At 40.3% G+C, this 24,059-nt stretch overlaps 1 protein-coding gene across 1 annotated transcript; it reads right to left on the reverse strand.

Moving 5' to 3' along the window:
- Positions 1-9,028: 9,028 nt before the first annotated feature.
- LOC129558837 (olfactory receptor 7E24-like) lies at positions 9,029-17,749 on the reverse strand. Its single transcript, XM_088839318.1, has 2 exons — positions 17,721-17,749; positions 9,029-9,994 (listed from the first exon to the last, which is right to left on the reverse strand). The coding sequence occupies exons 1-2, from the start codon at positions 17,733-17,735 to the stop codon at positions 9,029-9,031; spliced, it is 981 nt and encodes a 326-aa protein (XP_088695444.1). The 5' UTR covers positions 17,736-17,749.
- Between the last annotated feature and the right edge of the window lie 6,310 nt (positions 17,750-24,059).

Raw genomic sequence — 24,059 nt, forward strand, 5'->3', positions numbered from 1 at the left:
CATGAAGTGATGGGACCAGATGCCATGATCTTCGTTTTCTGAATGTTGAGCTTCAAGCCAACTTTTTCACTCTCCTCTTTCACTTTCCTCAAGAGACTTTTTATATCCTCTTCACTTTCTGCCATAAGGGTGGTGTCATCTGCATATCTGAGGTTATTGATATTTCTCCTGGCAATCTTGATTCCAGCTTGTGCATCTTCCAGCCCAGCATTTATCATGATGTACTCTGCATAGAAGTTAAATAAGCAGGGTTACAATATACAGTCTTGACGTACTCCTTTTCCTGTTTGGAACCAGTCTGCTGTTCCATGTCCAGTTCTAACTGTTGCTTCCTGACCTGCATACAGGTTTCTCAAGAGCCTGGTTAGGTGGTCTGGTATTCCCGTCTCTTTCAGAATTTTCCAAAGTTTATTGTGATCCACACACCAAAGGCTTTGGCATAGTCAATGAAGCAGAAATAGATGTTTTTCTGGAACTCTCTTGCGTTTTCCATGATCCAGCGGATGTTGGCAATTTGATCTCTGCATCCTCCGACTTTTCTAAAACCAGCTTGAACATCTGGAAGTTCACGGTTCATGTACTGATGAAGCCTGGCGTGGAGCATTGTGAGCATGACTTTACCAGCGTGTGAGATGAGTACAATTGTGCGGTAGTTTGAGCATTCTTTGGCATTGCCTTTCTTTGGGATTGGAATAAAAACTGACCTTTACCAGTCCTGTGGCCACTGCTGAGTTTTCCCAATTTGCTGGCATATTAAGTGCAGCACTTTCACAGCATCATCTTTCAGAATTTGAAATAGCTCAATTGGAATTCCATCACCTCCACTAGCTTTGTTCATAGTGATGCTTTCTAAGGCCTACTTAACTTCACATTCCAAGATGTTTGGCTCCAGGTGAGTGATCACACCATCGTGATTATCTTGGTCATGAAGATCTTTTTTATACAGTTCTTCTGTGTATTCTTGCCACCTCTTCTTAATATCTTCTGCTTCTGTTAGGTCCATAACATTTCTGTCATTGATAGAGGCCATTTTTGCATGAAATGTTCCCTTGATATCTCTAATTTTCTTGAAGAGATCTCTTGTTTTTCCTATTCTGTTTTTTCCCTCTATTTCTTTGCATTGTTCGCTGAAGAAGGCTTTCTTATCTCTCCTTACTATTCTTTGGAACTCTGCCTTCAGATGCTTATATCTTTCCTTTTCTCCTTTGCTTTTTGCTTCTCTTCTTTTCACAGCTATTTGTAAGGCCTCCTCAGATAGCCATTTTGCTTTTTTGCATCTCTCTTCCATGGGGATGGTCTTGGTCCCTGTCTCCTGTACAATGTCACGAACCTCCATCCATAGTTCATCAGGCACTCTGTCTATCAGATCTAGTCCCTTAAATCTATTTCTCACTTCCACTGTATAATCATAAGGGATTTGATTTAGGTCATATCTGAATGGTCAAATGGTTTTCTCTACTTTCTTCAATTTAAGTCTGAATTTGGCAATAAGGAGTTCATGATCTGAGCCACAGTCATTTCCCGGTCTTGTTTTTGCTAACTGTATAGAGCTTCTCCATCTTTGGCTGCAAAGAATATAATCAACCTGATTTCAGTGTTGACCATCTGGTGATGTCCATGTGTAGCGTCTTCTCTTGTGTTGTTGGAAGAGGGTTTTTGCTATGACCAGTGTGTTCTCTTGGCAAAACTCTATTAGCCTTCGCCCTGCTTCATTTCGTGCTCCAAGGCCAAATTTGCCTGTTACTCCAGGTGTTCCTTGACTTCCTACTTTTGCATTCCAGTCCCCTGTAATGAAAAGGACATCTTTTTTGGGTGTTAGTTCTAAAAGGTCTTGTAGGTCTTCATAGAACCGTTCAACTTCATCTTTTTCAGTGTTACTGGTTGGAGCATAGGCTTGGATTACTGTAATATTGAATGGTTTGCCTTGGAAACGAACAGAAATCATTCTGTCGTTTTTAAGATTGCATCCAAGTACTGCATTTTGGACTCTTTTGTTGACCATAATGGCTACTTCATTTCTTCTAAGGGATTCCTGCCCACAGTAGTAGATATAATGGTCATCTGAGTTAAATTCACCCACTCCAGTCCATTTTAGTTCACTGATTCCTAGAACGTCTATGTTCACTCTTGACATCTCCTGTTTGACCACTTCCAATTTGCCTTGATTCATGGACCTAACATTCCAGGTTCCTATGCAATATTGCTCTTTACAGCATCGGACCTTGCTTCTATCACCGGTCACACCTACAATTGGGTATTTAGCTAATTATGTAACTCAGATGTCAGCTTTTCAACAGGCATTAATGGAACTCCGGGAGGTGATTCCTGGCCCAGTCTCTGAATCAAGTAAGCCTCTATTTGAGCCAGGAACTGAGGTCCTGATAAAAACATTGGGACCTGGGGGCCAATCTCTTGAGCCCCTCTGGGAAGGTCTTTACCAGATTTTTCTTTCTTCTCCCACAGCTGTCAAAATGCCAGGAATTGATTCATGGGTGCATCACACTCCAGTTAAGAGGTGGCACTCTGACCAGAACTAAGTGACATCATTTTATGTCTTCACTTTCTATGCTCTGACTTTGTACTATTCAGATTGGCCTATCTATGTGTGCTTACTTCTGCTGACTTCAAAGGTCCTGAATCTGCCATTTGACCCTCAAGACAATGCCTTCCTGTCCTTAGTTCACTCCTATACTGCATTCCACAATCGGTCTAACAGCTGGGTCTGTGGAGCACTCCCCTCTTCATCAAATGGAAGAGTTCCCATGGTGGGTTTCTCCACTTCAAGGAAAGGACTTTCAACTCTGTGATGATATCTAACAATCCTAAGATGGACTGATGTAATTATGGACATAATTTTGCCTTACATCTATAACTGTATAATGGGATTTGTTTCTAACCATCTGAAAGCTTTTAAGTTACAAATGGTTGTCCAAACTCCTACAAGTGCCACATCCTCCTCCAACTATTACTTGGGTCTTCTGGATCAGAGACCCTCAATATGAGGATTAGGTGAATATGTTGTTTCAGCAATTTAGGGACCACGCCCCTAAACAGCAGGAAGTAGTTATGGAACGAAAATTACACTCCCTCCTCTTGGCAACATAATTCTCCTAAAAGAAAAGGGGGGAATGAGAGAGTCAATCCTAGGCAGGTTGATAAGAATTCCAAGGGTCCCCAAGGAGAGAGGGATCTGGATTAATTCTTAAGGAGGAGGAAAGGACACCCCCCCAACATTCCTTAGGATTATATAATGATAATGTATCCTGCTTGAGAACAGTCTTTGGAAAAAACCTTCTGGCTAATCCTGTTATCTTAAAATATAAATTTTGGGAGTGGGTCTAGTAAGGTCTTTACAACTTCCAGACTTTCTTTTGATTCACTGTACTAACTAATTAAAAGTATATAACTCCCTTATGGCAGAAAGTGAAGAGGAACTAAAAAGCCTCTTGATGAAAGTGAAAGAGGAGAGTGAAAAGGTTGGCTTGAAGCTCAACATTCAGAAAACAAAGATCATGGCATCTGGTCCCATCACTTCATGGGAAATAGATGGGGAAACAGTGGAAACAGTGTCAGACTTTATTTTTTTGGGCTCCAAAATCACTGCAGATGCTGATTGCAGCCATGAAATTAAAAGACGCTTACTCCTTGGAAGGAAAGTTATGACCAACCTAGATAGCATATAAAAAAGCAGAGACATTACTTTGCCAACCAAGGTCTGTCTAGTCAAGGCTATGGTTTTTCCCTTGGTCATGTATGGATGTGAGAGTTGGACTGTGAAGAAAGCTGATCGCTGAAGAATTGATGCTTTTGAACTCTGGTGCTGGAGAAGACTCTTGAGAGTCCCTTGGACTACAGGGAGATCCAACCAGTCCATTCTAAAGGAGATCAATCCTGGGTGTTCATTGGAGGGACTGATGCTAAAGCTGAAACTGCAATACTTTGGCCACCTCATGCGAAAAGTTGACTCACTGGAAAAGAGTCTGATGCTAGGAAGAATTGGGGGTGGGAGGAGACGGGGACGACAGAGAATGAGATGGCTGGATGGCATCACCGACTCGATGGACATGAGTCTGAGTGAACTCCGGGAGTTGGTGATGGACAGGGAGGCCTGGTGTGCTGTGATTCATGGGGTCGCAAAGAGTCGGACACGACTGAGCGACTGAACTGAACTGAACTGAACTCCATTGCTAACAATAGTGAGGGGGTACTCTTTCTGCCATCTTCTGATGTCTATGTCGGAAGCTTTCTCTATCCCTTTTATACTTTAATAAAACTCTATTACACAAAAGCTGTGAGTGATCAAGCTTTGTCTCTGGCCCTGAATTGAATTCTTCTCCGGAGGCCAAGAATCTTGGCGTCTTTCGTGGTTCAGCAACAACCTTTCAGTTTCAGGTGAATAGCGAAGGGACTCAGCCATGCAAATACATGTACTATTCTCCCCCAAACTCCCCTCTCATCCAGGCTGCAACATGACACTGAGCATAGTTCCATGTAGGTCCTAGTTCATTATCCTTTTTAAAAAATTTATTTATTTATTTATTGGAGGCTAATTACAATATTATATTGGTTGGTTTTGCCATACAATGTCATGAATCTGCCCCGGGTGTACATGTGTTCCCCCTCTTGAGCCCCCCTCCCACCTCCCTCCTCCCCTTATCCTCCCTCTGGGTCATCCCCGTGCACCAGCCCCAAGCATCCTGTATCATGTGTCGAACCTGGACTGGTGATTCGTTTCACATATGATAATATACATGTTTCAATGCCATTCTCCCAAATCATCCCACCCTCACTCTCTCCCACAGAGTCCAAAAAACTGTTCTATACACCTGTGTCTCTTTTGCTGTCTCATATACAGGGTTATCGTTACTATCTTTCTAAATTCCGTATATATGTGTTAGTATAATGTATTGGTGTTTTTCTTTCTGGCATACTTCACTCTGTATAATAGGCTCCAGTTTCATCCACCTCATTAGAACTGATTCAAGTGTATTCTTTTTAATGGCTGAGTAATACTCCATTGTGTATATATACCAAAGCTTTCTTATCCATTCGTCTGCAGATGGACATCTAGGTTGCTTCCAGGTCCTGGTTATTACAAACAGTGCTGCAATGAACATTGGAGTACACGTGTCTCTTTCAATTCTGGTTTCCTCGGTGTGTATTCCTAGGAGTGCGATTGCTGGGTTGTATGGCAGTTCTCTTTCCAGTTTTTTAAGGAATCTCTACACTGTTCTCCATAGCGGCTGTACTAGTTTGCATTCCCACCAACAGTGTAAGAGGGTTCCCTTTTCTCCACACCCTCTCCAGCATTTATTGCATGTAGACTTTTGGATAGCAGCCATTCTGACTGGTGTGAAATGGTATCTCATTGTAGTTTTGATTTCCATTTCTCTGATTATGAGGGATGTATGACAAACCCATAGCAAACATTATCCTCAATGGTGAAAAATTGAAAGCATTTCCCCTAAAGTCAGGAACAAGACAAGGGTGCCCACTCTCACCATAGTTCTGGAAGTTTTGGCCACAGCAATCAGAGCAGAAAAAGACATAAAAGCAATCCAAATTGGAAAGAAGAAATAAAACTGTCACTGTTTGTGATGACATGATCCTCTACACAGAAAACCCTAAAGACTCTACCAGAAAACTACTAGAGCTAATCAATGAATACAGTAAAGTTGAAGGATATAAAATCAACACACAGAAATCACTTGCATTCTTATACACTAATAATGAGAAAATAGAAAGAGCAATTAAGGAAACTATTCCATTCACTGTTGCAACGAAAAGAATAAAATACTTAGGAATATATCTACCTAAAGAAACAAAAGACTTTTACACAGAAAACTATAAAACACTGGTGAAAGTAATCAAAGAGGACACTAACAAATGGAGAAATATACCGTGTTCATGGATCTGAAGAGTAAATATTGTGAAAATGAGTATACTACCCAAAGTAATTTATACATTCAATGCAATCCCTATAAAGCTACCAACGATATTTTTCACAGAGCTAGAAAAAATAATCTCACAATTTGTATGGAAATACAAAAAACCTCGAATAGTTGGCTATTCTTGAGAAATCTTGAGAAAGAAGAATGGAACTGGGGGAATCAACCTGCCGGACTTCAGGCTCTAGTACAAAGCCACAGTCATCAAGACAGTATGGTACTGGTATAAAGACAGAAATATAGATCAATGGAACAAAACAGAAAGCCCAGAGATAAATCCACACACCTATGGACACGTTATCTTTGACAAGGGAGGCAAGAATATACAATGGAGAAAAGACAGTCTCTTTAACAAGTGGTGCTGGGAAAACTGGTCAGCCACTTGTAAAAGAATGAAACTAGAACACTTCCTAACACCATACACAAAAATAAATTCAAAATGGATTAAAGATCTAAATGTAAGACCAGAAACTATACAACTCCTAGCGGAGAACATAGGCAAAACACTCTCTCACATAAATCAGAGCAGGATCCTCCATTACCCACCTCCCAGAATATTGGAAATAAAAGCAAAAGTAAACAAATGGGACCTAGTTAAAATTAAAAGCTTCTGCACAGCAAAGGAAACTATAAACAAGGTGAAAAGACAGCCTTCAGAATGGGAGAAAATAATAGCAAATGAAACAACTGACAGAGAATTAATCTCCAAAATATATAAGTAGCTCCTGCAGCTCAATTCCAGAAAAATAAATGACACAATCAAAAAATGGGCCAAAGAACTAAACAGACATTTCTCCAAAGAAGACATACAGATGGCTAACAAACACATGGTTATCCTTTTTAAATATAGCAGTAATTTCACCCAATTTTGTCTTGCAGGTGTATTTACTTTCATCTTACCAATGGTGTACATCATGGAAAGGCATTTCATGAATGTTGTAGAGAGTTTAAGATTAATACTCAAATGTGTATATTCTATTATAATATACTCAAATTGAAAAATTCAAATGTTCACTTATCTTTAGAAATTTTAAGGTAGTGCAGTCTGAAAGCAACAGCTAGAAAGTTTTACAGAACACACTTGAAATTAAACTGCATACACACAAAAGCAACTTTTCTTTGTCTTTTTCCAAGTTTCCTTGCCTATCTTTTGGCTGGGATGAATGGAGAATAAATATAATATTTTAGGACATATATTTAATATGATATTTTAAAAGCACTAGTAACTTTAATGGGCAATATCTTTTTCCACTGAATAATATGAATTCATCTTCTGTTACATAGATTCCCTTCTTTACTATTCATGTTTCTTATCAATTCAGTCGATAACAGTTTACCCTTGGTTGGAAAATGCAAAGCAAATTAATCTAGATATGGAAAGCTTTCAGAACACAAAGATTACTGCAAAAATGATGTGTGACATCTCTAAGAAGTATTGGAAACTCATCTTGTAGAAAACAAAAGGAAACCAAAGACTGAGTTATCCTGACTGAAGGGAGGGAAGCATGGTGAGGTACTAACCAGAATACCACTGCTCAAAGGAAACACTCCCCTTTCTGACAATATGGTCCTTTGCAATCCTACAGTAACATAAAAGAAGATACATTTGTTGTGATGACTTGGGTGATTTAATAACATTTAGGTATCATTAGAGCCATGTGTAATTGGAAAAATAACATCATCACCTATTTTCCAGTTGGTTACCGATGACTAAGACATTCTGGTTAACCACCCTTCTTACCTGTGCATGATTTTTAATCATGTAACTGAAGGCACCATACAATGTATTTTTATAGCCCATGCTACAGTATCAGTAAAAGTTCAGTCAAAAAAGCAGTAGAAACCAATTAGCTGTTTAAGGAGGAAGATTTAATATAGAGAGTTGGTTAAAAAGTTATTGAAAGACTGAAAGATAAGGAAGAAAAAAGTGGCACCTTAGTGATCATAACTGAAGGAGGAAGGTACTTCACCAAGGGCTGGAGGGGTATAAAGGGACCCATTGAACTTTTAGAGCAAAGAGACACTTACAGACCATTGTTGAATATATGTAAGATGAATATATGTTAGATGAACACAAGATGGACATTGATGGAACATAGACCACAAGATGGAACATGATTTCAAATGCCCCACCCTAAAGCAAAGGCCAGGTGTACAACATAGAGAAGCTATGTGAAGAAGTTTATTGGAAATAATGGAGAAAACAAATTGCTTGTTACCACATCAGGGTCTTCATATCTTCCCCCTTTGACCTGTGATCTCTTTTGGATCTTCAACATTTGTCCATGAACAACGTTAGGACTCAAGGCATAAACTTCACCTTTGAAAGAGGGGCTTGACCTGGATCAGTAGTTGTCAACCTTGGGCACACACTTGAACAACCTGAGTGCTTTCTAAAATTCTCATGCTTGGATCACACTCAAATTCAATTGAATCAGAAATTCTGGTGGTGAAACCCAGTCGTTAGTATTTTAAACTTCCCAGAAGATTTCAATAAAAGCCAAGGCTGAGAAGCAGTGACATGCAGCTCACATAACAGCATGCACAGATTTGAATGGCAGAATTTACTATTGAAAGTATATAAGAGCTTGGGAAATTTTTGATATATTAAAGGGGAATTATTCATCTTTTGAGGATGCTTGGGCTACCAAAGATAAAATATAGAATCTCCATAGATATAATGAGATTCATTCAAGGAGTGATTTTGATACAAAAAGGCTCTTAGATCTCCCCACTGTCATGTTAAACCACGGGCATGTGTGTGCGTGCTCAGTCTTGTTTGACTCTTTGCAACCCCGCGGACTGTAGACCACCAGTCTCCTCTGTCCATGGGATTTCAAAGGCAAGAATACTGGAGTGGGTTGACATTTCCTATTCCAGGGATCTTATGGACTCAGGGACTGGACCTGTGTCTCTTGTGTTTCCTGCACTGGCAGGGCGACAAACCGTAAAGAGAAGTAATATTCAGGTAGAAAGTGAGGAGAGACATGAAAGCCATAAGAGCTATAAAAATGGTGTCATGAGAGAGGTAGAATTTTTAGATCTCCAGGTTTAGTTTTGCTACGTTTTTTAGTATACACTCAAATGGGTTTCCAGGTCCTAAGCTGAGTTTGTGCTGCCAGGAACCTCCACAAGGCCCTTTTGATGTCTTTGTTCCTCAGGCTGTAGATAAAAGGGTTCAGCATGGGGGTGACCACAGTGTACACCACCGAGGCTGCTGCATCCTTCCTGGGAGATTGTGAGATGGCTGAGCTGAGGTACTCACCAAGGCCTGTTCCATAAAATAAGCAAACAACTGCCAGGTGAGAACCACAGGTGGCAAAGGCTTTGTACATCCCGCCTGATGAGGGGACTCTCAGAATGGAGACAAGAATTTTATAGTAAGAGAAAATGATTCCTGAGACAGAGAGAAAACCAGTCAAGGCACCAATAGTATAGCTGACTATGTTATTCGTGAAAGTGTCAGAACAAGCAAGGTTGAGGAGTTGAGAAGGGTCACAGAAGAAGCTAGAAATTTCTACATCCTTGAAACAGGTAACTTGTAACACAATCACATTGTGCACCTGGGAGTCCAAAAGGCTAACCCAAAAGGACACCAAAACTAAGGAGCAACAGAGGCGTGGGTTCATGATGACCACATAGTGCAGTGGGTGACAGACGGCCACAAACCTGTCATAGGCCATCACAGTAAGAAGCATACAATCCATACATGCAAAAAGGATAAAAATAGACATCTGAGTCAAGCATCCTTCACAGGGGATGACTCTGCTGTCAGACTGGATGTCTACAATCATCTTGGGAACTGTGGTGGAGACAAAACCGATGTCAACCAAGGACAGGTTGGAGATGAAGAAGTACATGGGGGTGTGGAGGTGGGGGTCAAAGGTGACGGCTAATACGATGAGCAGGTTCCCCAACACGGTGACCAGGTACATGGAGAGGAAGAGGACACAGAGCAATGGCTGAAGTTCTGGATCATTTGAGATTCTCATGAGGAAGAATTCTGAGACACTTGTTAGATTTCCAGTTCTGTGTATCTTGGACACCTTTGGAAAAAGAAAAGAGGACTGGAAACAAAGGAAATAAGTAAATGGGCATTGAGCAGTGTGTCCGTATTTTGGATTCAAGCAACTTATCTCTAATATTATACACTCCTGCTCCTCCAGCAATATTTCTCACTGCAACAAATTCTATTTCTTAGAAAATTTCCTCCTTAGTTTCTGTTATACACATCTGTCTATAAACTCTTAGATTATAAAACTTCACAGAAAAGTGAAAGGGAACAAGAACATTAGAGGTAATGCATTTATGATCTCAGTTAAATACAGCCTACTTCCTTGGAAGTAATACGGAAAGAGAAATTCCCTTCCCCCTTTAAGAAAAAATATAATTCAAAGAAATTAAACATGTTTGTATAAATCTTATTTTGTTTAAATTCAATTCTAGTTATTTCCTTTATTTGGAATATTTTTACATCTCTATGAAATGAAGGAATTATTCATCCGGATTCTAAACTAATAATGAATGCTCACAATCAGAAAACATATTTAGGGTTTCAGACAGTAAAGCATCTGCCTGCAATGCATGAAACCTGATTCAATCCCTGGGTCAGGAAGATCCCCTGGAGAAGTAAATGGCAACCCACTCCAGTATTCTTGCCTGGAGAATTCCTTGAGTAGAGGAGCCTCATGGACTACAGTCCATGGGGTTGCAAAGAGTCAGACAATATAGAACAAGTAACACACATACAACCAGCTTTTAAAAAATCTTCCCTAAATAAAATAATATCCATATTGCCTCTGAATTCACTTTGTTACCATGCCATTTTGGTTAAGTCTCTTGTGAAATACATACAACTACATCAAACAATTTCCTGACACACATTATTACATAAGGAAAGACACCATTTTCTTCAGTTGGTAAATTTATATTTATATAAATTAATTTCAGTTTAACAAATTTAACACATTTAAGTGCAGTAATGTATAATTTGATATATTTTATATATTAAATATTTAGTTTACATTACATATATTATTTTTATTTATATCAGTTTCTGCTTACAACAATCCAATGAGAATTCTTGTACCTTTCTCTGTTTCAGACAAATGGAAATTAGTGCATAACTTGTGAGTGGTAATTAGTTAAGGTCTCACAGTGGGTACATAACCAGTTTGGTATGTGCGTGCTCAGTTGTGTCCGACTCTATGCTACCCTATGGACTGGAGTGCACCAAGCTCCTCTGTCCATGGGATTTTCCAGGCAAGAATACTAGAATGGGTTGCCACTTCCTTCTGCAGGGGATCTTCCCAATCCAGGGATCGAACCTGGCCCTCCTGCATCACAGGTAGATTCTTTGTTGTCTGAGCCACCAGAGAAGCTAATTCCCTACACTTGTTTCAGCGCAAAAATAATGTTCTTTCAACTGCATCATGCCATTCTCACCTTGTATAGGAAATCTTCTCAACCTTAAATTTCAAAGCTGGACTGCAATTTGCATGACTATTCATTGAAGACCTTATAGTCATCCATGTTAGTGCCATTATGACCTCTGTAAACTGCGACCTCAGTCCCATGATTCACAGATTCTCACTGAACCAAAAGAGGATGAAGTAATTATCTACCTTCCTTTCACCTATGGGAGCCAAGTAGGTTTGAAAAGAAATATATTAGCTACAGTGGAGATGACTGAGAGTTGGCGCAGGAAAAAGCAGGTCATTGCTTGAGTCCTGGGTCTTTCATCCTTGTAAGTGAAATATGTGCAATTATCTCAAGCTCTTTGTGATTCTCTTCTTGGACATGAAGATCTAACACCCACTCTAGAATATATGTGGCACCAGAGGGAAATTGGAAACTTAATAAATATTTGGTCATTTGTATAAAGAATTTTAATCATTATTGGATAATGTGTTTATTAATAGGGCTTCCCAGGAGGTACTAGTGGTAAAAATCCTGCCTGCCAATGCAGGAGACAGGTTCAATTCCTGGATCAGAAAGATCCCCTGGATGAGGGCTTGACAACCCACTGTGGTATTCTTGCCTGGAAAACTCCATTGACAGAGGGGCCTGGTGGGCGACAGTCCATGGGGTCGCAAATGGACACAACTGAAGTGACTTAGTACACATGCATGTTTATTAATTAAACACAATGCCCAAAATGTAATGATGTATCATGGAGCATATGGCAGAGGGATCAAAGCCTTTCCTATCTCAGAGGTGGAGCACAGATCACATCAAGTCCTAAAATATGACTAGGCACATGAATTAAAATGTGCATGTCCTCTTCTTCTTTTCTAACTCTTTTTTCCCCATATTCATCAAAATTTCTTCAATGACTTCTCAATGATTGAATTCTGCATATGTTATTAAATGGGAAATAACTAGTCTCAAAGAAAGTCCATGAAATAGAAACAACCAGTGTTTTAACTTTTCTCTAGTCCTGTGGGACTTTCTGAAAAGGATGAAAACACTGACATAAATGGTCCACCATGTGGACCGTATTGCTTACATGTTGTTTCTATGAAAAAGAGAAGAGTTTATTCAACACTTCCGTTCCGTTCCGTTCCGTCGCTCAGTCGTGTCCGACTCTTTGCGACCCCGTGGACTGTAGCCTACCAGGCTTCTCCGTCCATGGGATTCTCCAGGCAAGAATACTGGAGTGGGTTACCGTTTCCTTCTCCAGGGGATCTTCCCGACCCAGGGATCGAACCCGGGTCTCCCGCATTGGAGGCAGACGCTTTAACCTCTGAGCCACCAGGGAAGCCCTTAACTGGGTATTTTTATCCTTGGTGTCTCCTCTGTGCCAACAAGATACAGGTTTTGGGGAATCAGAAATAAATGAGCCTCGCTTAGTTCTCTTACTCTAGGAAAAATGTACTTGCAGAAACAAAAATAAAATGTCCTGTCAGGGATGTAAAGAAACAACAACATCAGATCTAGAGATGTTTAAACCTGATGATATGACAAATAGCCTTAGCATTATTAGTAACAAAATCAAATATGTATTTTTCCCTTTCCTTGTGCATCCATCACACAGTTATTGCATTGAGGGTGTGCATATTTGCTTAGTCCCAATCCAGTGGTCTTGGTCCCTGTCTCCTGGACAATGTAATGAACCTCCGTCCAGAGTTCATCAGGCACTCTATCTATCAGATCTAGTCCCTTAAATCTATTTCTCACTTCCACTGTATAATCATAAGGGATTTTGCAGATGACACCACCCTTATGGCAGAAAGTGAAGAGGAACTAAAAAGCCTCTTGATGAAAGTGAAAGAGGAGAGTGAAAAGGTTGGCTTGAAGCTCAACATTCAGAAAACTAAGATCATGGCATCTGGTCCCATCACTTCATGGGAAATAGATGGGGAAACAGGGGAAACAGTGTCAGACTTTATTTTTTTGGGCTCCAAAATCACTGTGGATGCTGATTGCAGCCATGAAATTAAAAGACGCTTACTCCTTGGAAGGAAAGTTATGACCAACCTAGATAGCATATTAAAAAACAAAGATATTACTTTGCCAACCAAGGTCCCTCTAGTCAAGGCTATGGTTTTTCCCGTGGTCATATATAGATGTGAGAGTTGAACTGTGAAGAAAGCTGATCGCCGAAGAATTGATGCTTTTGAACTGTGGTGTTGGAGAAGACTCTTGAGAGTCCTTTGGACTGCAAGGAGACCCAACCAGTCCATTCTAAAGGAGATCAATCCTGGATGTTCATTGGAGGGACTGATGCTGAGGCTGAAACTCCAATACTTTGGCCATCTCATGCGACAAGTTGATTCACTGGAAAAGAGTCTGATGGTGGGAGGGATTGAGGGCAGGAGAAGAAGGGGACGACAGAGAATGAGATGGCTGGATGGCATCACCGACTCGATGGACGTGAGTTTGATTGAACTCCGGGAGTTGGTGATGGACAGGGAGGTCTGGCGTGCTGTGATTCATGGGGTTGCAAACAGTCGGACAAAACTGAGTGACTGAACTGAACTGAACTGAATCCAGTGGTTCTGTATTAGTGAGGAATCCCTCATTTGATAATCCTAAATCTCAAAGATTCTAAGAAATTGCCCCACAATACACTAAGAATGAGTGAAGCAAAGAGGATTCAAAGCAAACAGGATTCAAAACAGCCTTCAGAATGGGAGAAAATAATAGCAAATGAAGCAACTGACAAAGAATTAATCTCAAAAATATACAAGAAACTCCTGCAGCTCAATTCCAGTAAAACAAACACTCCAATAAAAAAATGGGCCAAAGAACTAAACAGACATTTCTCCAAAGAAGACATACAGTTGGCTAACAAACACATGAAAAGATGCTCAACATCACTCATTTCAGAGAAATGCAAATCAAAACCACAATGAGGTACCATTTCATGCCAGTCAGAATGGCTGCTATCCAAAAGTCTACAAGCAATAAATGCTGGAGAGGGTGTGGAGAAAAGGGAACCCTCTTACACTGTTGGTGGGAATGCAAACTAGTACAGCCACTATGGAGAACAGTATGAAGATTCCTTAAAAAACTGGAAATAGAACTGCCATACGACCCAGAAATCCCACTGCTGGGCATACACACCAAGGAAACCAGAATTAAAAGAGACACGTGCACCCCAATGTTCATCGCAGCACTGTTTATAATAGCAAGGACATGGAAGCAACCTAGATGTCCATCTGCAGACAAATGGATAAGAAAGCTTTGGTACATATACGCAATGGAGTATTACTCAGCAATTAAAAAGAATACATTTGAATCAGTTCTAATGAGGTGGATGAAACTGGAGCCTATTACACAGAGTGAAGTAAGCCAGAAAGAAAAACACCAATATAGTATACTAATGCATATATATGGAATTTAGAAAGATAGTAACGATAACCCTGTATCCGAGACAAAAAAAGAGACACAGATGTATAGAACAGTCTTTTGGACTCTGTGGGAGAGGGTGAGGGTGGATGATTTGGGAGAATGGCATTGAAACATGTATATTGTCATATGTGAAACGAATTGCCAGTCCAGGTTTGATACATGAAACAGGATGCTCGGGGCTGGTGCACTGGGATGACCCAGAGGGATGGTGTGGGGAGGGAGGTGGTAAGGGGGGTTCAGGATGGGGAGCAGGTGTACACCTGTGGCGGATTCATGTCGATGTATGCAAAATCAATACAATATTGCAATTAACCTCCAATTAAAATAAATACATTAATATTAAAAAAAACCTGTTTTTCTTCTCTGAGTCCCATGCCCTAAATTTCATTGTTTATAGACTTTCTGAAAGCTTTCAGCAGAGGTGGAGAGGTATCAGTTCAGTTCAGTCGCTCAGTTGTGTCCGACTCTCCGCGACCCCATGAATCACAGCACGCCAGGCCTCCCTGTGCATCACCAACTCCCGGAGTACATTCAAACTCATGTCCACAGAGTTGGTGATGCCATCCAGCCATCTCATTCTGTGTCGTCCCCTTCTCCTCCTGCCCCCAACCTTTCCCGGCATCAGAGTCTTTTCCAGTGAGTCAACTCGTTGCATGAGGTGGCCAAAGTATTGCAGTTTCAGCTTTAGCATCAGTCCCTCCAATGAACATCCAGGATTGATCTTACAGAAGTTAAGTAACTCTTCATCTGATCCAGGTTTTCAGATTTTCATAGCTGAATGTCGTCTCTGTCTCCTGAATACCTGATTTTTAAAGACATAATACTTTCTAATGTATGATATGCAAAATATCAGTACTTTTAGGAAAATATCAGATAATTCAACTGTATATGAACTGTGTTCTATCACTTGCTTAATTTGTCATGAAAAAGCTAAGAGTTCAAATTTTGTTTTTCTGTTTCTGAAAAAATGTTTCACTCATTTCTTTTGTTAGAATTCTGCAGTAAGTTCATTCCCAAGAAAGCTCTTCATTTCTCCATTACATCATATGATCAAATACTGGAAGTCATCAGTCCAGAATATTTCCTGATTTTGTGCTAATAAATGTCCAAGAAGCTCTGAATATATTTAGAAATTATAACTATGGATATATCTGGAGTATATTATTTTAAATTTTTTCGTTTTCCTTAATAGGACTGGATCCCAAGACTGATTTTGTGTCTCCTTCATGATTGACTTAGCTCATTCTAACTATAGAGGAGAAAGTGGACAGGTGAAGTGAAATCAAAGAACAGCATCAAGAGAGATTTACCCTGAAGTATCAGGTGCCAGTTATTTCTATGGCTTCATCTGTGATCTCAGATATTCTTCCTATAGTACATGTGGCAAGTGATACCTGCCCAACACTGTGCCCTCCAGAAAACTCCAAGGGGAAAGGCACAGTAAGCAGGGAGTCTCTGCCAGGAAGTGACAGGATTGTTTGGGTGAAAAGAGGAAGACCACCCTGATGCTCTGTGTCTGGAGTCAGTCTGCCCAGACTGACAAGCTTCAGACTTGGCTTTAACACTTTAACATGAACTGGTTAAACATGAACATGATATGATGTAAAATGCTCTACTTCTTTCCTCATATTAAAGCAACAAGAGGAAATATTTTCCTGGACCAGGAGGCTAGTAAGACAGTGGTCCAGAGACTTTTGCTACTTGCAAGGCCTGGTCCAATTTTAGCACACTGAGTGGTCCATCACTTCCCTAGACCTGGGAATGAGCCTTCCCAGCACCGCGGGACACAATGGCCATGAAATGGTGTCACATGGTCAGATGTGTGGTTATGAAGGGACCCTGCTGGCTGGAAGTTGGTACTTGCCAGCTGCCTCTACAAAGATTACATCATGACTATTGCAAGCTGCTGACCTTCAACACCCCCTGAAAGAAGTTCAGGGTGAAAATCAGGAATGAGGCACTCTGTGCTCTGAAAAAAAACACACACACACACAAAAACTGGCAGAACAGGCCTTCAGATAGTTAGATATTTTCAGAAAAAGGTTTTATGAGTTCCAATTCTTGCATCTTCTCATACCTAGAAAAACACTAATGTCATTAATGGTGAAATCTGCTTTGGCTATTAAAATTTTTTTTTTTTTTTTACAATTAAAAGTCAAAATAGAGTAGCTATGGTTCAGACATCCTGGGAAATAACTATTTCCCAGATATCCAGGAAAATGATATTATGGGTGTGATTTCAGATTAGACGCTGTGACCTAATGTAGAACTTAATGCTCCTATAATGCATTTTTGCTTCTGTACTTTGCTTGCTGCTCGTAAAACCAAAGTTACTCCATTTTAAGATAAGGTTGTTTTTAAGTAAAGATTCCTAAAATTGTTTTTGAAAAAATAAAATAAAATAAATTTTGGGAGCTGAAAAAAAATATTGAAATTAAAAAAAATAAAAACAAACAAACAAAATAATAATAATATGTGCACTAATAATTTGGGAGAGATTATGCAGACAGAATCAAGCAAGAAACATAAAACGTATCTCATAGCCTGATACTTAGGAAGCCTTGAATAACAGTACATGATGGTATGATTAGTTTTATCCTTCTCATTTTCATCATCTATTCATCACCATTTCATTTTATTTAAATGTGTGAAAGAGAGTTTACAGAGACCCATTAGCTCCTCTGATGGGAAGGATGCCAGCCAGAACAAGAACCAGTAAGTTGTATGGAGGACTCTGAATGAGAGTTCTCATATGCCAACCAGAACCAAATACATAAATTTAAAAAGTCACTATTCCAAACCATGTAGATGGGTGCCTTCCTACCTTTCTGTGAAAATTATCATGTTTGTTGCTCTTCAGGAGGAAATAATGCTGAAATAGTCCCTCTGCCAACTACTGTCTCCCTCTGCACTTACTGGGCTAGGCTGCATTTCTGCTGGAGCATGACCAAGGAGCACAGACTCACTGCCCATCTCCTGCCTGGTGTGTGATGAAGTCTCAGGGTCCCTCCTCAGGAAGGGCAGGAAAACACACTCAGACTGGACCTTCTGATGCGGGTTCCTACAAAGGATAGAGACATAGGTGTGGACTCACAATATTAGAATAGGCAAACGAAAGAGCTGGAGGCACTGGCTAATTATTTTTAATGATATAACATTAGGGTTCAATGCCCGAAGCTCATCATTAGTCAGTTGGTCCATGTTATCCCAATCTCTGGAGACTTGTTAATACTGACAGAAAGGAAAAGGAGAAAAGTGAATGTCCTGTAATGTCCCTCCTCTCCTCAGGTGGTTGTTCACCTCTCCTCTTTACTTCTTACTTTCAAGTTGCAGGAGGATAACATAAAATTCAGACTTTTTTCTCAATTTAATCACACAATGTGTAATTTTGATATTTGTAAGTCTCTTTATTTATCATGAAATCTAGGCATATTAGGACTTTTACCAAGGATATGATACACTTTCCATTTTCTCAGTTAGTTGTCTCTAAGTATAAATTCTTGTTTTCATTGCCTTACGACTTGCTTAGAATGGCATTTATATCATGAAGATTTACATTTTAATCTCTAATTTGAATGAATCTTTGTTTCTGAGTTTTTCTCTAATGGAATTAAATTGACATATCAGAAAAATCTTATTTTTTAGCCTCCAATTAAAATTAAAAAAAATAAAAAAATTTTATTGGAATGCAGTTGATTTACTGGTATGTTAGTTTCAGGTGTACGAGAAAGTGAATCAGTTATACATCATACACATCCACTGTTTTTTAGATTTTTCCCATATTAGTCTCACAGAATATTGAGAAGAGTTCCCTGTGCTATACAGTTCAGTTCAGTTCAGTCACTCAATCGTGTCTAACTCTTTGCGACCCCATGGTCGCATGCCAGGCCTCCCTGTCCATCACCAACTCCTAGAGTTTACCCAAACTCATGTCCATTGAGTTGGTGATTCCATCCAACCATCTCATCCTCTGTCGTCCCCTTCTCCCACCTTCAATCTTTACTAGCATCAGGGTCTTTTCCAATGAGTCAGCTCTTTGCATCAGGTGGCCAAAGTATTGGAGTTTCAGCTTCAGCATCAGTCCTTCCAATGAACACTCAGGACTGATCTCCTTTAGGATGGACTGGTTGGATCTCCTTGGAGTCCAAGGGACTCTCAAGAATCTTCTCCAACATCACAGTTCAAAAGCATCAATTCTTCGGTGCTCAACCTTCTTTATAGTCCAAAAATCACATCCATACATGACTACTGGAAAAACAATAGCCTTGACTAGATGGACCTTTGTTGGCAAAGTAATGTCTCTGCTTTTTAATATGCTGTCTAGGTTTGTCTTAGCTTTTTTTCCAAGGAGCAAGCATCTTTTAATTTCATGGCTGCAGTCACCATCTGCAGTGATTTTGGAGCTCCCCAAAATAAAATCTGTCACTGTTTCCATTGTTTCCCCATCTATTTGCCATGAAGTGATGGGACTGGATGCCATGACCTCAGTTTTCTGAATGTTGAGCTTTAAGCCAACTTTTTCACTCTTTTCCTTCACTTTCACCAAGAGGCTCTTTTGTTCTTCTTTGTTTTCTGCCACAAGGGTGGTGTCATCTGCATATCTGAGGTTATTGATATTTCTCCCAGCAATCTTGATTCCAGATTGTGCTTCATCCAGCCCAGAGTTTCTCATTATGTACTCTGCATGTAAGATAAATAAGTAGGGTGACAATATACAGCCTTGACGTACTCCTTTTCCTATTTGGAACCAGTCTGCTGTTCCATGTCCAGTTCTAACTGTTGCTTCCCGACCTTCATACAGATTTCTCAAGAGGCAGGTCAGGTGGTCTGGTATTCCCATCTCTTGAAGAATTTTCCACAGTTTGTTGTCATCCACACAGTCAAAGGCTTTGGCATAGTCAACAAAGCAGAAGTAGATATTTTTCTGGAACTCTCTTCGTTTTTCGATGATCCAACAGATGTTGGCAATTTGATCTCTGGTTCCTCTCTGCCTTTTTTAAATCCACCTTGAACATCTGGAAGTTCATGGTTCATGTACTGTTGAAGCCTGGTTTGGAGAATTTTGAGCATTATTTTGCCAGCGTGAGATGAGTGCAATTGTGCAGTAGTTTGAGTGTTCTTTGGCATTGACTTTCTTTGGGATTGGAATGAAAACTGACCTTTTCCAGTCCTGTGTCCACTGCTGAGTTTTCCAAATTTGCTGGCATATTGAGTGCAGCACTTTCACAGCATCATTTTTTAGGATTTGAAATAGCTCAACTGGAATTCCATCACTTCTACTAGCTTTGTTCGCAGTGATGCTTCCTAAGGCCCATTTGACTTCGCATTCCAGGATGTCTGGCAGATGAGTGATTAAACCATCTGGGTCATGAAGATTATCTGGGTGATTATCTGATTATCTGGATCATGAAGATCTTTTATTGTATAGTTCTGTGTATTTTTGCCTCCTCTTCTTATATCTTCTGCTTCTATTAGGTCCATACCATTTTTGTCCTTTATTAATCATCTGTCAATGAGTAAACGATAATAAAATTTAAGAACTCTCTTGAAATTTTCATTCATGGTGATGTTTGGCAAAAACCATTGCAACATTGTAAAGTAATTATCCTCCAATTATAGTAAATTAATTAAAAAAATAGGCAAAATATTCTCCAGGTCATTCCATGTTGTCAGGAATGGCAGAATGTCCTTCTTTTTATGGCTGAGTAATATCCCATTATTTATATATACACCCAACATCTTTTACCTATTCATCTTCAATAGACACGTTTTCACTATTCAAGTAATATAATGATACAAGGGAATGCAAATATCTCTTAGAGGTTCTGATTTCATATCTTTGGCACCTACCCTGAAGTGGGTTGCTAGATCCTATGGTAGTTTTATATCAATTAGCTATAGCTTTTAATTTTTTTAAGGAACCTCCATTCTGTTTTCTGTAATGGCTGTACCATTATTTATTCCCACCAACCGAGTACAAGTGTTCCCTTAACAGTGAGCTGGGAGCAGCAAGTCTCTGCCAGGACTGACAGGGAAGTGAGTGACATGATGGTTTGGGGTGGCAGAGGTATTGCCCACATACCTTGCATCTGGAATCAATCTGTCCAAAATGATTGACTTCAAACATGATTTTATCGTTCTTTAACTCATGATCTGGTTGCTGATGTTTAGACCCTAAGTTGTGTCCAACTGTTTGTGACGCCAAGGACTGTAGACCACCAGGCTCCTCTGTCCATGTGGTTTCCCAGGCTAGAACACTGCAGTCGGTTGCCATTTCCTTCTCCAGGGTATCTTCATGACCCGGGACTTGAACCTGAGTCTCCTGCATTGGCAGGCAGATTCTTTTACCACTGAGCCACCAGGAAAGCCCCATGAACTGGTACACGTTACATAAAATATTTCACTTCTTTCCTCTTATTAAAATAATAGTAATGCGTGTACATTTAATTGGAGAGAAATTATGAAGATGTACTCAAGCAGGAAATAAAAAATTTATAATTCAGAGCCCAACAAGTAGGAAGCATTCAATAACAGGGCAGGATGGTATGGTTCATGTCATCCTCGTCATGCTCGTCCTCATCCTCATCACTGATCCCATAACGAACTGAAGTGTTAGAGGGAAGGGGGACAGAGGATGAGATGGTTGCATGGCATCATTGACTCAATGGACATGAGTTCGAGCAAAGTCTGGGAGATGGTGAAGGACAGGGTAGCCTGGCTTGCTGCAGTCCATGGGGTTGCAAAGAGTAGGACACAACTGAGCGACTGAACCACAACTGAACAAGGGGAAAGTTTACAGAGGTGCATTTGCTTCTCTAGTGGGAGGGATGACAGCCAGAGCCAGGCCATTGAGGGTGAAAGCAGAACTCTGAATGAGAGGTCTCCCATCTCAACCAGAACTAAGAATGTGAACTTCAAAACACTTTATTCCAAAACTGTGTAGATTGCTCCCAACATTCCCGTCACCATCCCTGTTTCCCTAACACTTACTGGACTGGGGTGCATCTTAGCTGAATCATGACCAAGGAACACAGACTCACTGTACCTCTCCTGCCTGGTGTGTGATGAAGTCTCAGGGTCCCTCCTCAGGTTGAGCAGGAAGACAGACTCAGGCTGGACCTTCTGATGCAGATTCCTATAAAGGATGGACACATAAGTGTGGATTCACAGTATCAAAACTTGCAAACTAAAGAGCTCTAGGCACTGGCCAATTATTTACAATAGTATGACCTAAGAGCTCAATACCCAAAGCTCATCATTAGCCACTTTGTCCATATTGTCCTCATCTCTGGGGACTTGTTAATATTAACAGAACAGGAAAAGGAGAAAAGTGAATGTCCTTGGAAAGGTCTGGTTCCCTCTTCTCCTCAGGAGGTAATTCCATGTACTCTTGTTCCTTACTTCCAAGTTGCAGGATCTTAACATAAAATCAGACATTTTTTCCTCAGATTTGCCACTCAAATGTGTGATTTTGATATGTTGAAATCCATTGCATAAATTATGAAATCTATGTAGCAAGAGGTCTAGACCAATGAAGTGATACACTTTCCATTTTCAGAGTTAATAATTGTCTCTAAAGATAGTATACTTTCATCTCTTTACTTTAGCTCACAGTTGATGAGAGGAAGTACACACAGAATGAAAACCAGGAGTTGAGATGGGTGAAAGCATCTCAGGTCCTGCTCACCACACAGGCCTCATCCTCTATGAGGACTTTGTGCTCCAAACCCTTCAATAGTCATGTCTTGCCCATCTGCTTTGCAGCATATTCCTAGATTCACTGCGCCAACGTGATTTCAGCAAAAATTCCCTGGAAACAAACTAGAAATGTGTGGATCTTCCTCTCCACTGGGTACTTCTGCAGACCCCACTCTACAGCTTCAGGTCATGAAGTCTCAAGTCGACCACTGGTTTCTGATATACTAGGAGAGCCCCTCCATCAGCATCAGGACAACCTGTAGCTGCTCCATGAACAGATATAACAAGTTCCACATGTTTCTGATTTCTTCTAATTCAAATGGAATCCACTCAAACCTGGGTATATTTTCTCTTGGTTTCCTTGTGGTCTCAGCTCTTGAAGACTTTAATAAAATGTGGATTTGGCTTACCCATTTTTGCTGCTGCTACTGCTAAGTCACTTCAGTCGTGTCCGACTCTGTGTGACCCCATAGACGGAAGCCCACCAGGCTCCCCCGTTCCTGGGATTCTCCAGGCAAGAACACTGGAGTGGGTTGCCATTTCCTTCTCCAATGTGTGAAAGTGAAAAGTAAAAGTGAAGTTGTCTGTCGTGTCCGACCCTTAGCGACCCCATGGACTGCAGCCTACCAGGCTCCTCCACCCATGGGATTTTCTAGGCAAGAGTACTGGAGTGGCTTGCCATTGCTTTTTCCAGGGGATTTTTGCTAGTGGATAAAGTGGGATGTGTGTGGAGAGTGGTGGGATGTAACCTTCTCAGTCCTGTCCATGCAATCTTCCTGACAGAGAGTGCTCTCCTGATGAATGCAGAGGTTGATTTGTCATTAAGTGATATGAAAAAACTTTAAACCAAATCAAATTGGATATGGAGAGAAGAATGTTATTTACCTGTGTGTGAATAAGTGACGGGGTATTTTTAAGACAGCACATGGCAGATATGCACAGGTGGATATGAGAGGAAGAGACTGGGTTTGGGGCATTTAAATAATTTGTGGTTATTGTTGTCTAGTCACTAAGTCATGTCCAGCTCTGCAACACCATGGACTGTAGTCTGTCAGGCTCCTATTTCCATAGGATTTCCTGGGCAAGAATACTGGAGTGGGTTGCCATTCCCTTCTCCAGGGGATTTTCTCAACCCAGAAATCAAACCTTTGTCTCCTGCATTGGCAGGTGTGTTTCTTATCACTGAACCATTAGGGAAGCCTATCTTTTTAAGATTAATTATATTTATTTATTTTTAATTGCTTGATGATTGCTTTATAGTATTGTTTTGATTTCTGCCATACATCTACATGAATTAGCCATTGGTGTACATATATCCCCTCCATTGTGAAACTCCTTCCCACCTCCCATCCTTTTCCACCCCTCTAGGTTGTTATAGAGCCCCAGTTTGAGTTCCCTGAGTCATACAGCACATTTCCATTAGGGGTCTATATTGCATATGGTAGTGTATCTGCTTCCATGCTACTCTCTCCAAGCCTATCTTTTAAACTAGAGTATTTAACCTCCATGTGGTTAAAAATAGTTGGAAAACATAACAGTTTGTTTGTTTTTTGCTGG

This window comes from Moschus berezovskii, chromosome 8 (assembly GCF_049115385.1).
Source record: "Moschus berezovskii isolate FMDL1 chromosome 8, NW_MosBer_1.0, whole genome shotgun sequence".
NCBI lineage: Eukaryota > Metazoa > Chordata > Mammalia > Artiodactyla > Moschidae > Moschus > Moschus berezovskii.